Source organism: Mobula hypostoma, chromosome 9, assembly GCF_963921235.1.
Source record: "Mobula hypostoma chromosome 9, sMobHyp1.1, whole genome shotgun sequence".
NCBI classification, from domain to species: Eukaryota; Metazoa; Chordata; class Chondrichthyes; order Myliobatiformes; family Myliobatidae; genus Mobula; species Mobula hypostoma.
The window spans coordinates 95,369,454-95,386,929 of record NC_086105.1 but is presented as its reverse complement, the minus strand read 5'-3'; the positions used below and the strand labels follow the sequence as shown (position 1 = coordinate 95,386,929).

General features: G+C 42.2%; 1 protein-coding gene across 8 annotated transcripts in view; it reads right to left on the bottom strand.

Moving 5' to 3' along the window:
• The window catches only part of LOC134351868 (trinucleotide repeat-containing gene 6A protein-like), a 181,811-nt gene that overhangs the window by 33,591 nt on the left and 130,744 nt on the right, over positions 1-17,476 (bottom strand). For all 8 annotated transcript variants that reach the window (XM_063058702.1, XM_063058703.1, XM_063058700.1 and 5 more), the window contains 4 exons: positions 11,458-14,289; positions 9,076-9,282; positions 637-803; positions 17-97 (listed from right to left, as the gene is read on the bottom strand). In XM_063058702.1, the coding sequence (XP_062914772.1) occupies positions 17-97; positions 637-803; positions 9,076-9,282; positions 11,458-14,289 (3,287 nt within the window). The remainder of the gene's footprint in view (positions 1-16; positions 98-636; positions 804-9,075; positions 9,283-11,457; positions 14,290-17,476) is intronic.

Genomic DNA, 17,476 nt, shown 5'->3' with positions numbered 1-17,476 from the left:
ATCAAACTTCACTTACAGGAAATCCAATGTTAGAGAATTGCTTCATTAATTGATTCATCCATATATCATCTTGCTTGTTTCCTCCTTTCACCATGCCCTAGAAGACATATAAAATTCAATCACATGCAACACTAACCACAAATAAAACAAAATCTAAACTTTCAAAATACAAGTCCTGCATGAGGGAAAAAATATTCAGGTATTATTCACCACAGACAAGTACTACCAAGAGTAAATTAGATGTAGAAGACATTAATTTTCTTCCTATTGTGCTCACCTATCCTTTGTGGGCTTCAGGGGGTGTTTGAAGGGAGGCTGGGTACTCAGGTGGCACAGAAATGCTCCAACATTTAAAAGGTACAATTGCAGCAGAGAGGAGCCAGAAGCAAAAAAATACAAACTCTGACAAAGCAACATCTAGAACATGACTTTAATTGATTCAATCACTATGAAGCACTATTTACAGCAATACACTGCCTTTTCTAGTTATCATAAACATCACTGTTTCTGTAAAAGTTAGTGAGAATGGAGGGATGAGAATAAAATTAGAAGGTGAGGCTTGAAAACTGCCACGACTATGCACGAACAACATCTTTAATGTCTATAGAGGAGCAACAGGATTGCCTGAAGTTTTACCTTTAAAGCCACCTTTTTGGATGCCCAATTTGAAGAGGAGTTGCTTTCTTGTGAGGTGTTGCTGTTCCACATCACTGAGTCCCCTTCCTCCTCCTCCCAGCTGGAGTGACGAGGTCCTGGCATCAATGTTTCCTCATCACCCCAGCCATCTTGCATAGGTTTGGGACCTGTAAAGAACAGATCACTGTATGCAAACTTTAAGTGGCAACAGCTTTTAAAGTGCAGTTTGGATTTCTCTCCCACTGTCTTTCAAAGTCAACTACTGTGAGAATTCCCTCCCATATTTTGAGCGAGTAACTTCTGCAAATGATTGAGAATGACAGACTTGGCACAGGACAGCGAGGTAATATTTACTGAAATTTTTTTTTTAAACAAGTGTATATAATCATTAATTACAAACAGATTAAAAACAAATTGGTTTGATTCACAAAACAGATAGGCAACCATCTACAGTATGATGGTATTCCATGAAATGTGTCCCTATAACTTTTTAATTTCTGTATATTTTTAGCAGCATTTATTTTCACAACTGTAAAATGAAACAGGAAGATAAAAGTTGAAAAGGTGACGAAGATATTTCTCTTGGGAGACGGTGGTACTCTGCATTCTTACGAGTTACACAATACATATTTGATAGTGGCAGGCCCTTGTGAAGTGACTACCAATACAAATCCTTGAACAACACCAGGGGGATACATAGGAAGATGATGTTTAATATAAATTGGCCTCATCCAGTGCTGTACTGTACTGTTTTGTAATTTGAGTTTCTTAAGGTATAAGCTAAGTCTATTTAACAGAAAATCCTTTCATAAATTCCAGTGGTCTTTTATGGTTTTACCCATTAGAAATTTTGCCTTGTCAATTGAGGACAATGAAAATTTTAAGAAGTACAGATACTGTTAGTATGAAATGAACACATAAAAAGCTGGAAAACCTAGTAAATTGAAGAGCATTTGTAGAAAGAAAAACAAAGTTAATGTTTCAGGTCAAAGACCCTTCACAGTGTTTTATCCAGTTCTGAAGATAGCTTTTCAACCTAAAACATCAATTTTCTCCTTCCACTGATGTTGTCTGAACTGCTGAGTGTTTCAAGCATTTTGCATTTTTTAAAAATATGGACAGTTTCTGCCTCATTGCATGTAAAAGTTCCTTACCCTAGTCCAGAAAAGTTTGTAACTGTTAGATTATTTTCATTTGAACTCCATATAGATCGTTTAATAAATATTTCAGTTAACTAAATAAGCTGGATTACATACTAAATATGATATTTTTCTCGGCGGTTGATTGGGACAGGACTGCGCAATCGCGTGCAAGTCAGTCCACGAGTCAGCGGGAATATTTAAAAGAGAGCAGCTTGTGGAAGTTGGCCATTTTTCTTGGCGGTTGATCGGGACAGGACTTCGCAAGCGTGTGCAAGTCAGTCCGTGAGTCAGCATGAGTATTTAAAACAGAGCAGTTTGACAGAGCAGGTGACTGAGTAGAGGGAGACACAGTAGGAAGGCTTTGGCTCAAGAGGCTTCGGCGAGCAGAGGCTGAGGACGAGCTTCACTCCAAGTGAGGACCCCTGGAGAGTCTTCGGCGAGGAGGCTGAGAGAGGAGACTAGGTCACAGTTGGAGAGGGTGTGAAGTGGTAAAGAGATGACCACCAGGCTGATTCAGTGCACTGCGTGCATGATGTGGGAGGTCAGGGACACTGATAGTGCCTCTGGCTCCTACACCTGTGGAAAATGTGTCCAGTTTCAGCTTCTGAAGGACCGTGTTGCAGCACGGGAGAGGCAACTGGATGACCTTAGGCTCATCCGGGAAAACGAGAGTTTTCTGGACAGGACCTACAGTGAGGTCGTTACACCGAGGATACCGGAAGAGAAGGGGGGGGGGGCGACGATGAGCAAGGAAAGGATGCCTGAAGTACAGGAGACCCCAGGGGATGTGGCTCTCGTAAACAGGTTCACCCTCTTGGAAGCTGTCGGGACAGAAGATGATGCCAGCCTGAGAGGCGGTCAGGTCTGCCAGTCAACAATTGACGCTGAAGCAAAGCCGAGGAGACAGACGTCAGGCAGAGCTGTGGTAGTAGGGGACTCCATAGTGAGAGGTACAGAAAGGGGTTTCTGTGGCAACAGGTGAGATTAAAGGATGGTGTGTTGCCTCCCTGGTGCTGGGATCCAGGATGTCATGGTCCGATTGCAGAGAATCCTCAGGAGTGAAGGTGAACATCCGGAAGTGGTGGTGCATGTCGGCACAACTGACGTGGGAAGAAGAGGAAAGACATTTTACAGCGTGACTTCAGAGAACTCGGAAGCAGGCTGAAAAGCAGGACTTCCAGGGTGGTTATCTCCGGTTTGCTTCCAGTTCCTCATGCTGGAGTGGTCAAGAACAGGGAGATAATGGATCTGAATGTGTGGCTGAGGAACTGGTGCAGGAAGCAAGGATTTACATTCTTGGACCATTGGGGTATGTTTCGGGCTAAGGATGAATTGTACAAAAGGGACGGGTTGCACCTTAATAAGCGGGGCACCAGCATTCTGGCAGGCAGGTTTGTCTCTGCAACACGGGTGTGTTTAAACTAAGTAGTGGGGGGGGGGGGGGGGAGGGGACGAACTGGAAATATAAGGATGGAGATAAAGGGAAAGTGAGAATAAAAAAGTTAAGAAAGACAGCAGAATCTACAGAGCAGAAAGCTCAAGAAGGGATCGTACAGTATGGCCAAGTGAAGTAGGAATTGATATGGGAGGTGAGGGGAGTAATGAATTAAAAGTATTATATATTAATGCATGGAGTATAAGAAATAAAGTAGATCAGTTTGAGGCACAGTTGGAAATTGGTAAGTATGATGTTGTGGGAATAACAGAGACATGGCTTCAAGTGGACAGGGCCTGGGAAATGAATATTCAAGGGTATATGTCATAGAAACATAGAAAATAGGTGCAGGAGTAGGCCATTCGGCCCTTCGAGCCTGCACCGCCATATATTATGATCATGGCTGATCATCCAACTCAGAACCCTGTACCAGCCTTCCCTCCATACCCTCTGATCCCCGTAGCCACAAGGGCCATATTTAACTCCCTCTTAAATATAGCCAATGAACTGGCCTCAACTGTTTCCTGTGGCAGAGAATTCCACAGATTCACCACTCTGTGTGAAGAAGTTTTTCCTAATCTCGGTCCTAAAAGGCTTCCCCTTTATCCTCAAACTGTGACCCCTTGTTCTGGACTTCCCCAACATCGGGAACAATCTTCCTGCATCTAGCCTGTCCAATCCCTTTAGGATTTTATACGTTTCAATCAGATCCCCCCTCAATCTTCTAAATTTCAACGAGTACAAGCCCAGTTCATCCAGTCTTTCTTCATATGAAAGTCCTGCCATCCCAGGAATCAATCTGGTGAACCTTCTTTGTACTCCCTCTATGGCAAGGATGTCTTTCCTCAGATTAGGGGTCCAAAACTGCACACAATACTCCAGGTGTGGTCTTACCAAGGCATTGTACAACGGCAGTAGTACCTCCCTGCTCCTGTACTAGAATCCTCTCGTTATAAATGCCAGCATACCATTCGCCTTTTTCACCGCCTGCTGTACCTGCATGCCCACTTTCAATGACTGGTGTATAATGACACCCAGGTCTCGTTGCACCTCCCCTTTTCCTAATCGGCCACCATTCAGATAATAACCTGTTTTCCTATTTTTGCCACCAAAGTGGATAACTTCACATTTATCCACATTAAATTGCATCTGCCATGAATTTGCCCACTCACCCAACCTATCCAAGTCACTCTGCATCCTCTTAGCATCCTCCTCACAGCGAACACTGCCACCCAGCTTCGTGTCATCCGCAAACTTGGAGATGCTGCATTTAATTCCCTCATCCAAGTCATTAATATATATTGTAAACAACTGGGGTCCCAGCACTGAGCCTTGCGGTACCCCACTAGTCACCGCCTGCCATTCTGAAAAGGTCCCGTTTATTCCCACTCTTTACTTCCTGTCTGCTAACCAATTCTCCATCCACATCAATACCTTACCCCCAATACCGTGTGCTTTAAGTTTGCACACTAATCTCCTGTGTGGGACCTTGTCAAAAGCCTTTTGAAAATCCAAATATACCACATCCACTGGTTCTCCCCTATCCACTCTACTAGTTACATCCTCAAAAAATTCTATGAGATTCGTCAGACATGATTTTCCTTTCACAAATCCATGCTGACTTTGTCCGATGATTTCACCGCTTTCCAAATGTGCTGTTATCACATCTTTGATAACTGACTCCAGCAGTTTCCCCACCACCGACGTTAGGCTAACCGGTCTATAATTCTCCGGTTTCTCTCTCCCTCCTTTTTTAAAAAGTGGGGTTACATTAGCCACCCTCCAATCCTCAGGAACTAGTCCAGAATCTAATGAGTTGTATCACTAATGCATCCACTATTTCTTGGGCTACTTCCTTAAGCACTCTAGGATGCAGACCATCTGGCCCTGGGGATTTATCTGCCTTCAATCCCTTCAATTTACCTAACACCACTTCCCTACTAACATGTATTTCGCTCAATTCCTCCATCTCACTGGACCCTCTGTCCCCTACTATTTCTGGAAGATTATTTATGTCCTCCTTAGTGAAGACAGAACCAAAGTAATTATTCAATTGGTCTGCCATGTCCTTGCTCCCCATAATCAATTCACCTGTTTCTATCTGTAGGGGACCTACATTTGTCTTTACCAGTCTTTTCCTTTTTACATATCTATAAAAGCTTTTACAGTCAGTTTTTATGTTCCCTGCCAGTTTTCTCTCATAATCTTTTTTCCCCTTCCTAATTAAGCCCTTTGTCCTCCTCTGCTGAACTCTGAATTTCTCCCAGTCCTCAGGTGAGCCACTTTTTCTGGCTAATTTGTATGCTTCTTCTTTGAAATTGATACTATCCCTAATTTCTCTTGTCAGCCACGGGTGCACTACCTTCCTTGATTTATTCTTTTGCCAAACTGGGATGAACAATTGTTGTAGTTCATCCATGCAACCTTTAAATGCTTGCCATTGCATATCCACCGTCAATCCTTTAAGTGTCATTTGCCAGTCTACCTTAGCTAATTCACGTCTCATACCTTCAAAGTTACCCCTCTTTAAGTTCAGAACCTTTGTTTCTGAATTAATTATGTCACTCTCCATCTTAATGAAGAATTCCACCATATTATGGTCACTCTTACCCAAGGGGCCTCTCACGACAAGATTGCTAATTAACCCTTCCTCATTGCTCAAAACCCAGTCCAGAATAGCCTGCTCTCTAGTTGGTTCCTCGACATGTTGGTTCAAAAAACCATCCCGCATACATTCCAAGAAATCCTCTTCCTCAGCACCTTTACCAATTTGGTTCACCCAATCTACATGTAGATGTCCTATCAAAAGAACAGACTGATGGGCAAAGGGGGTGGGGTGACTCTGTTGGTGAGGAATGATATTCAGTCCCTTACGAGGGGGGACATAGAATCAGGAGACGTAGAGTCAGTATAGATAGAACTGAGAAATTCTAGGGGTAGAAAGACCCTAATGGGAGTTATCTACAGGCCCCTAAACAGTATTCCGGATGTAGGGTACAAGCTGAATCAAGAGTCAAAATTGGCATGTCGCAAAAGTAGTGCTACAGTTGTTATGGGGGATTTCAATATGCAGGTAGACTGGAGGAATCAGGCTGGTACTGGACCCCAAGAAAGGGAGTTTGTGGAGTCCCTCCGAGATGGATTCTTAAAACAGCTTGTACTGGAGCCTACCAGAGAGAGCGCAATTCTAGATTTAGTGTTGTGCAATGAACCGGATTTGATCAGGGACCTCGAGGTAAAGGAGCCATTAGGAGGCAGTGACCATAATAAGATAAGTTTTAATCTACAATTTGAGAGGGAGAAGGGAAACTTGGAAGTGTCAGTATTACAGTTGGAACAAAGAGAACTATGGTGCTATGAGGGAGGAGCTGGCCAAAGTTCAATGGAACAATACCCTAGCAGGGATGACAGTGGAACAGCAATGGCAAGTGTTTCTGGGAATAATGCGAAAGGTGCAGGATCAGTTTGTTCCAAAGAGGAAGAAAGATCCTAAGGGGAGTAAGGGGAGGCCGTGGCTGACAAGGGAAGTAATGGACAGTATAAAAATAAGACAGAAGAAGTATAACATAGCAAAGACGAGTGGGAAGCCGGAGGATTGGGGAACTTTTAAAGAGCAACAGAAGGTAACTAAAAAGATAATACGCGGAGAAAAAATGAGGTTCAAAGGTAAACTAGCCAAGAATATAGAGGAGGATAGTAAAAGCTTCTTTAGGTATGTGAAAAGGAAAAAAATAGTTAAGACCAAAACTGGGCCCTTGAAGACAGAAACGGGTGAATTTATTATGGAGAACTAGGAAATGGCAGGCGAGTTGAACAGGTACTTTGGATCTGTCTTCACTAGGGAAGACACAAACGATCTCCCAGATATAATAGTGGCCAAAGGACCTAGGGTAATGGATGAACTGAAGGAAATTTATATTAGGCAGGAAATGGTGTTGGATAGACTGTTGGGTCTGAAGGCTGATAAGTCCCCGGGACCTGATGGTCTGCATCCCAGGGTACTTAAGGAGGTGGCTTTAGAAATCATGGACGCATTGGTCATTATTTTCCAATGTTCTATAGATTCAGGATCAGTTCCTGTGGATTGGAGGATGGTTAATGTTGTCCCTCTCTTCAAGAAGGGAGGAAGAGAGAAAACAGGGAATTATAGACCGGTTAGCCTGACGTCGGTGGTGGGAAAGATGCTGGAGTCAATTATAAAAAATGAAATTACGACACATCTGGATAGCAGTAACAGGATCGGTCCAAGTCAGCATGGATTAATGAAGGGGAAATCGTGCTTGACTAATCTTCTGGAATTTTTTGAAATGGACAAGGGAGAGCCAGTGGATGTAGTGTACCTGGACTTTCAGAAAGCCTTTGATAAAGTTCCACATAGGAGAATAGTGGGCAAAATTAGGGTACATGGTATTGGGGGCAGAGTACTGCATGGATTGAAAATTGGCTGGGGGACAGAAAACAAAGAGTAGCAATTAATGGGTCCCTTTCGGAATGGCAGGCGGTGACCAGCGGAGTACCGCAGGGTTCAGTGCTGGGACCGCAGCTGTTTACAATATATATTAATGATTTAGATGAAGGAATTAAAAGTAACATTAGCAAATTTGCCGATGACACAAAGCTGGGTGGCAGTGTGAAATGTGAGGAGCATGTTACGAGAATGCAGGGTGACTTGGACAGGCTTGTTGAGTGGGCAGATGCAGATTGATGTGGATAAATGTGAGGTTATCCACTTTGGTGGTAAGAACAGGAAGGCAGATTATTATCTAAATGGAGTCAAGTTAGGAAAAGGGGAAGTACAATGAGATCTAGGTGTTCTTGTACATCAGTCACTGAAAGCAAGCATGCAAGTACAGCAGGCAGTGAAGAAAGCTAACGGCATGCTGGCCTTCATAACAAGGGGAATTGAGTATAAAAGCAAAGAGGTCCTTCTGCAGCTGTACAGGGCCCTGGTGAGACCACACCTGGAGTACTGTGTGCAGTTTTGGTCTCTAAATTTGAGGAAGGACATTCTTGCTATTGAGGGAGTGCAGCGTAGGTTCACAAGGTTAATTCCCGGGATGGCGGGACTGTCATATGTCGAAAGATTGGAGTGACTGGGCTTATATACTCTGGAATTTAGAAGGCTGAGAGGGGATCTTATTGAAACATATAAGATTATTAAGGGATTGGACACGCTGGACATGTTCCCACTGATGGGTGAGTCCAGAACCGGAGGCCACAGTTTAAGAATAAGGGGTAGGCCATTTAGAACGGAGTTGAGGAAAACCTTTTTCACCCAGAGAGTGGTGAATGTATGGAATGCTCTACCCCAGAAGGCTCTGGAGGCCAAGTCTCTGGATGCTTTCAAGAAAGAGATGGATAGAGCTCTTAAAGATAGCAGAAACAAAGGTTATGGGGATAAGGAAGGAACTGGATACTGATTGTGGATGATCAGCCATGATCACAGTGAATGGCAGTGCTGGCTCGAAGGGCCGAATGGCCTACTCCTGCACCTGTTGTCTATTGATATAGAACTAACCATGGGCTAAAGGGTTTGTTCCTGCGCTGTACTGTTCTAACACAATGTTTAGGTGGGAAGGATTAATCAAGGAACTGGTGGTGAAAACAATGAATAAAACCATACATACATCTCAATTCTGTATGTTAGTAAACATATCTGCTGTGTGTTAAAATGGAATCCATGCAAATGGCAGAAAAAAAGGTGATAAAAGAACAAGCTGTACACTTGAACTTAATAAATATCAAACAACCTGTGTAATAAAATAAATTAAGGATAGAGCCCTTTTTTTCTAAAGCCCATCTGCACAAAATCATTACAGCCCATTATTAAACATCACAACTTTTAAACTTAGGAAATTTTACCAGGTCTATTTGGAGGCGGTGGGGCAGCTGGGGTGTTACCCCAGCCAGAGGTACCAGCACTGTCATTAACCGGTTCTCTCCAGCTGGCCCCTGTATCCACAGGTTGCCCCCAGGCTGCCGTTCCATTGTCTACCGTCACAGTTAGAGCAGGTGGTTCTCCCCAAGAAGAGTCTGGCTTTGTCTGAACGGTGCAAGATTCTCCCCAGCCTTTTTTAATAAAAGGAAAACAAAAACACAAAACAATAAACTGCCCAGTTAACATCTCTGTTAACACAAGTTACTCTGCCAAGTTGGTGCAAAAAAATGGAGTATTTACCAATTCATGCAGTATGAGGTATTTGTGTAGCCTGAATACAGGGCACACATGAAAATATTTCTCAAATAATTTATAACCTGCACATGTCATTCATATCAAATGTACTGAGTCCTTCACAATCATATAACAGTGTAGATTTAAAAACACAGTAACACTACTTCAGCCCTTCTGTTACTCCTCCACTCATCGTAAGTTAGACCCTCCAAATATGACCAATGAAAAATAGGTTCGGTTCTAAAATGCGCAGCTCTTTTTTTCTTGTAAATAATGAATACTGATCATGACCAGGATGCCAAGGTGTCGGTCTTCTCTTCAACCCAGACAAAGAGACCGAACTGTGGTCTGCCATTAACTAGCTCAAGAATGATCACAGAATAAGCTCTGGTCCTTCTAGGTCTGCTTGATCACCAAGTCTTCAGGGCTGCTGATTGAGATGTTCCGATATTCCTTTCTTCAATCCTCAAATGATACCTTGGGACTAGAGGCTTTTTCTGACACCATAAGAAATTCAGGGATAATCCTTGCTCTTCAGCCAGCCATGCTTCAGTAATTTTCCGATGGTATTTGATATGTGCAATGTAAGGTTTTAGAACACCTGCACTCCCACTTCTAATGCAGCTCATCTGATTTCCAAATATCAGATCAAGCAAGAAGCTGCGAACAGTGATGTGAGAGTCAGAATTTACCAAAAATCCTGTAGACATGGTAAAGTACAGAGCTAAAGCCTGATTAGGCCTGACTATATAAACTATATAAGGTTCAATTAACTGTATTTTCTTTAGTAAATGAGAATGAACAGAACAATTTTCCAAAGTATGTTGCTGATCCATTGTGCAGCTGAGATGGGGAAAGAACCAAATTGCACCTCACTTAGCTTCACATTCATTTCCATGGCAGTTCTGCATCACAGCTCCACATCCATATATTTCTCGCTCGCTGAATCCCCTTACAAAACAAAAATGTACCAGGCTCAATTTGGAAGGTTTCATGTTCCAACATCCACAGCAATTTTCTTGTGGGGTTTGGGAGGGGATGCATGAAGGGGGTTCTTTATGGGTGGGAAGTGTAGGGTGGAAGGAAGAAGTGTTTAAATTACATTTCATGCCTTTTGATGTCACTTTGGATCTGATGTTCAAGGTAGTGAAAATCCAGAGCAATATCTTTCCAACTAATTCTCTAACATGTTAAAACCTCAGATTTGAATTTTGATCCACGATCTAAATTTGACCATAAAGATAAGTGCATCCAATCTAGCCTTAATTAACCATTTCAGCAACAATACCATTGTGATGAATCTTTGTTGTAACCCTTCCAAAGTCAAAATATACTTTCACTTCATTTGCACATGTTGCAAATATGTTACAAGTCTGTAGCTGCTACTCAGCCAAGCTCAGCAACATGTTTCAGAATCCCATTGAATTCTAGATTCTCAAAATGAGACAGATTAAGGAAAGAGTTTCAGAAAATTAAATGAACCAGATGTTTCCTCCAAAACCACACTGCAGCACCAATGCCACAGATAACTTCTCCAAGAGTTAAGAGAGAGATAAAAAGTCATCATTTACACAACAGAGGCAAATGATGAACTAAATTAGTCTGTGTGAAGCAATAAAATACGCCTGAATTTAGCATCAATAAATCTCTTCACATCTACTGCATTTAGTCGCATTTGCACATATTATAGGCTTACAATTAGAATTAATTAAAAAGGTTTCTGAGACATCTAATATTGTTAGAGTTATTAATATCCACTCCTAAGACACAAATTTACTGGAAAACAAAACCAAAAACTTCAAAATCACACTGTTGTCTATAGATCTTTAAAGACTTGCTCTTCATCAGAAATGTTGAATTGGAAAAAATCCACCGATTTTGGAAGTGCATACCAGTCACTTCTGAACACAAATAGTATAAATGTATAAAAACACGTGAATGCAATCAACCACATAACTTCTAATCAAATCACATTTTAGAATACACAGTACAAAATAATGCTAACAGAATGTCAAGTTTCACCTTCTTATTTCTTCGATTTATGAAGCTTCGAGTCAGGATGAATAACTTACCGGAGCTGTTACTCTCCTTGTTTTGAATGGCACTTGGTGGTGGCATTTGCTGCGGTAGCTGCGGGGGCTGTGGTGTCGTTGGCGAAGACATGATTTGTGCCGACTGCTCTGAGCCATTGTTGCTGCTCTGCGTATTTTTGTTCCACATGTTCACACTCTTGTAGTTGTACTTGCTTGGATCTCCCCAAGCAGCGGTACCATCATCAATTTCCATTTTGCGACGAATAGATTCTGGAGAAGGTTCCTCCCAGCCTGTGGGCTCCTCCTCTTTCGATGGTGCTGGCATTGGGCCATTAAGCCACCCCTGGCCAGAAGGTTTATTGGCCCAAGGACTGTTACCATCCTGTGGTTTGTGCCAGTCTGCAGAGTTACTTGACTTGATGGGTTCCCTCCAGTCTTGGGGGGACTGAGCAGGCTTAGAGGGCTCTCCCCAGCCCTGGGGTGACTGTGTGGGCTTGACAGGCTCACACCAACCCTGGGGAGATTGTACAGGCTTGGATGTGTCCCCCCATCCCTGGGGGGACTGAGCAGCCTTGGTAGGTTCCCCCCAGCCCTGAGGGGACTGAGCAGCCTTGGCACATTCCCCCCAGCCTGTACTATTACTGGAATCTGAATTGTTTCCACTTGTCCATGTGCCTCGGCTTGCACCTGGTCTCCCAGGTTCATTCCAACCAGGCGCAGACCTTTCACTGTCATTATCCCAACTGCCTGCTCCGGTCTTTTGTAATTCCCCCCACTGGCCACTCTTTGAATTCTCTCCCCACCCATCAGTTGCAGACAGTCCCCAACTCTGGTTTGATTTCTGTCCATCAGACCATCCCTGTTTGACCTTTTGTGCATCATTCCACGCAGCTAGCTTTTCTTCTTTGTTACTTCCCCATGTTTGATTGCTCTTTACTGTTCCTGTAGCAGCAGTATTATCCTCCCAACCCCCTTGGCTGCTTGAGCCTTTGGTGTCTCCCCAGCTAGGGTTGCAAGAGACTGTAGCAGGCTTTGGATCCCCCCACCCGGATACTGAAGAGGTATCATTACTGTTTGGGCCAGGCCCATCCCCCCATCCCCCTGAGTTTGAAGTCTGGGAAACACAACATCCCCAGGCCTCTGTCCCATTGTCAGTTTTTCTCTCACTCTTTGCTGAAGGTTCAATGTCCCAGGCAGTGTTCTGTTTAATTGGAGTCTGCCCCCAACCTGTATTGGAAAGGACACGGGGGTCCAAGTCTGTTCTACTCAGAATACTTTGAACCATTCCTGGTTGTTCAGGTTTTCTCTTTTCACCACGTCTGTTATTGCCATCATTGGTTCCTGCGGTGATTCTATCATGACGACTTCCAGTACTTTCTGTGCTCCCCTCACTGTCTGCAGTACCTGATGTTGAAGTTTTGACCCATACGTTGTTCTGTTCACTTTGCTGAGATGCAGAATTTTGATTCTGACCACAAAGAGCATCATCTAGACTTTTCCATCCATTTGTTCCCTTCCTATTACCACTTCCATTTACACCATTACTGGAATGCTGATTGTTAGGCAGTTTGTTCCATTCTCCATTTGAGATCTTAGTGCCAGTGTTTGCATTTGGTGCTGGGTTTCCCCAGACTTTTCGAGTCCCTCCAGAGCCTAAACTGTTCCCTGCTCCCCAGTTCACATTATGGGAGTTGACCACACCAGACTCCCATGTGACTCCTCCTCTATTGCTTCCACCATTATTTTTGTAAGAAGAATTTCCAGAACCATTAATAGCAGATTGTGCTAGAGTTGCATTCACAGTGTCACCACTAGCTTGCCCCAAATTACAGCTAGGGCCTGGACATTTTTCTCCAGAGTAGTTAGTGCCAGGTGTACCCCAAGTCGTACCATAAGACCCACTGTTCATTCCCTCACTGATTCCTCCATTGCCAAGTTGAGAAACTGAAGTGCCATTTGTCACCGAAGAGGCCTGAAGCTGAGATGGATTTACTGTGCTCATTCCTAAGGGTACACCCCAGGCCCCAGGCCCTGTATGTTTAGGCAGTTCATTTGTCTGCATTGAACTAGTAGAGTTTGGTAAGCTAGAGGTCAAAGGGTTAGTAGTGTTATTTGGTCCATTCATTTCAGTGTTAAGGTTTTGAGGTTGTCCACTGAATGAAACCTTCCTTGTACCATTCACTTCTGCATCAGAATTCTCCTGCAGCCCTCCCCACGAACCATGAGCTGATAGTCCCATGTTAACACTCTGATTATTCAGCATTTGACCTACAGTGCTACGTTGAACATTGCTGCCAGAACTGCTACCTGGCACAGGTCCTTGCACAGTATTTCCATCATTTTCCAACAAAGGCCAGGCACCTAGGTTGGTATTTGGATTCAAACCATTCTGACTCAATGAACCACTGGACGTGGAACCAATACTGCCCCAAGCATTCAGTTTACCATGGCTGCTTTCTGGTTTGCTATCCACATTTTCTGCAGAACCCTGACATGTGCTTGATATGGAGCCTCGAGATCCACCCCAAGGCCCATTAATACTACCATTTCCTACATTATTGCTGACATTTCCAACCACAAACTGACTTGAAGAACCACTTCCACTGCCGGTTCTGTTGCCATCGCCATCACTAACTGTGCTCCCCGAAGCCATGGTACTGAGATTCTTCTCTGACCCAGAGCTTGAAGCAGAGTCAATGTCCATGCATTCTGAAGCTAACTCTGGGTCACTGCCAGTGATTGAAGGCCAGGCTTCTTTGTCAGACCCGTCTACAATAACTTTATCCCAATTTGTAGTAGAATCACTGTTGGTAGAGACAGGTCCCCAGTGAGAATTTTCATAATGCGATCCCAAACCACTGTGGTTTAAATCTGTAAAACACAAACAACAATCTCATTTATATCTATTCACTTAGTCACAATAATGATCCAAGTTATCACTGAGCTCAATCCTTCAACATATTTCCCTGTTCACTAAACTGTTTGGGGTGCCACGGTAGTATTACTGCTCAAGGCAATCCAGAGTTTGGAGTTCTGTGAGGAATTTGCATGTTCTCCCTGTGGAATGCATGTTCCCCCCCCGGGTGCTCTGGTTTCCTCCCACAATCCAAAGATGTTTTGGTTAATAAGTTAATTGGTCATTATAAACTGCCATGTGATTGGGTTAGGGTTGGCTGGGACAGCATGGCTTGAAGGGCCTATTTCGCACTGTATCGCTAAATAAATTTTAAAAATTCAGACAATGAGAAAATGCCAATAACTATTTCCAATTTGCTGTTTGACAAAACTAAATACAGAATGGAATGAATGAAATAACAATAGTCTGCAATAGTACCCACTTACAGATAGGGTAGTACTACTAAAAATGTCCTAATGGGAAAATGCTGATTCGTTCACTTCAGTTGAAAAAAAATGTGTTTGTAACCCAAAAATGTTAAAGGGATATTTTGTCTCCTGAATGGCTCAACCCTGTAACAATAATTTGTCAATTAAACAGTTAGCACCAATATCCATACTCCCTCTCCAACAATATATCAATGCAGAATATAACTAAATGGTAGACAGCTAAACCAAAGAATTATACACATAAATCCTGCTCTAGGCTACATATAATTGATATTAAAATAATTAATAAGTGAAAATCAGTTGTGAATGCATCTGTTCAGAACATATCTGACACAATGCTAAAAATGTAGTGTCCTCAGCATACCCCAGCACACCTCAATCATGATTCAGTTTTGAACAGCAGCGTGGTCAGCTAGGAGCCACCATACCCATCTTTGGTATCAAATACATCAATTAAGAACAAAATGTGGTGAAACCTGAGCTTAATTGAGGAACATTTGAAGACAATTAAATGAGCAGATGATGTAAATTTAACCTGTTATTCTGCAAAAAAAGAACACTGATTAAATGAAGTACAATGCAGAAGAGGTATCCTTTTTCCGTACAAAAGGCAACAAGAAGCGAAGTTCAGTCAGAATGATGTAAATCATTGCTCTATATTATAAAATGACAGGGACTTAGAAGTGTAAGTCTACACCTGGTCTATATTTTGGACTTCCCAAGACAATACCTGTGCACAGCTGCTGAACTAGCCTACTCCTATATGGTTTTATGAAAATCCACTAGTGTCTGGGGAGAGCAAGGGCAATAATTACCACTCATAAATTTTAGCCTGCAGATGGATCGCTGGCTCACTTCCCCCAAAAAGAATGCTTTGTACTAATAATGAGGTTGATGAATACAGATTTGACAAAATGTACATGCGTGTACATGAACAGAACATTTCAATGAAAGATCACCAAATGCTGACCATACAGCTTGTATAAAATGTACTGTAGTTCAAAATTAAACACCAGATAAACAACCAACCTCACAGCACGATTAATACTAAATGGTTGTTAATACATCTGTCCTCTCACATCACAGAAGTAAAAATCAGAGAGAGAAAACAAGGTTAGTTGGGTCACAGTTTCCAATTTTTCTCTGAATAACCTGCAGTAGGAAGTGTTTATGTGCCAAGAGAAATTGGTTCAGTTCAGATGTCTGCATCCTATGCTCATTCCTAGACTTCCGTTAGACCAGTCATGTTAAAACTATAGCTCAGCAAGTTGATAATTTCAGGAGAGAAAGAAAGCAAGCATACAAAACTACACCTTAAGGGTGGGAGCAAAAAAGCATGTGCAATACAAAAAGTTTGGATTAACAATACAAAAAATGCTCATTTTATGGCAAACCGCACATGTATTAAAAAATTGAATAAAGATGTTTGCAGAATGAGAACTTTTACACTATACAAGGTGTCGCCTTTAGAGCCTCTGCTTGTACAATGCAAGAAACTGCTATCAAGCCAGCATTTTACATTCTTAATTCGGAACCCATTACTTTTCCCTTTCCCTTATGGCAAAGATACTACCACTATCTAATACTCAATGTCTAAATTACATGGTTGTTAAGCAAAGTTTAAAATATGTTAATGTGTTTAGGTGTGGACAATTTCACAATATTATACTGGATCTTTGATGTATTAGATAATATATCTAATTGATGAATACTTGGCAACGGACATCTGATGTTGGAAAATGTATAGTTTAAACATTAAAACCACCGACAGCCAACTTAAAATCAACTTATCAAACCCATTTAATTTAATGAAGTGTAACCAGCAAAGCACCGTTCCTCAGCATTAACCTAAAAGATGCACTGCTGATAATTTAATATTACAATACCAAACCACACATATCAAGGTAAAGTTGGCAGCAACATCACGAACCAATCTATTCTGACAGAGAGCATATAGAATATTCAATAAAACCTGCCTTCCATGATTTGTGTTCTGCAGGACATATGATCCAGCTGATGCCATTTTGGAGATACGTAAAAGAGAAACTCAAAGTATATTCCCATGAGTTAAGCTAATACTGGGTAATGAAAGTAGATTAAAGAAAATGTGATTCTAGAAGCAGCTGGTTCTTTTAGATCTTGTTCCTTCCGGAGGGCAACGTTGAATTAAAACTAATTTCTCCCTTAGCTGGACTGAAAAGCTTCAAACTGCGCTACAACATGGCTGCCAAAGCCTCCCCTGATGCTGATTTTGTCACTCTGCCAAGATTAGTCTGAACAATTTCACGCCACATGCAAAAGTCAGATTCTATTCAAACAGGCACATTTTATAACTTAAATCAACTTAGAAGTAAATAATTAACACATATGATGTCATGCAGTGTATTGGTGTCTCCGTGAAAATTACTGAGAAGTGATTTGCAGACACTGCTATCAGTGCACACTAGTCAATGTTGAAATCCAGCCAACAGAAGCATTGTAACAGAGAATAGCACTGCACAACCTTTGCAGCAAACATTCAAGCAAAGAGTGCTATAGAGAATGTTGTCAGAAATCAAATAATACTCCGAGTATACAGCCTAGCAATAAATCTGAAGAAGGGGCAAGGCTATTCCTCCATTACTTGGTATCATATTTTGGGTTACATGCATGGAAACACACAAAAAAAACTATTAATATTTGTAGAATTATCTTGCAGAATCAAGAGCAGAAA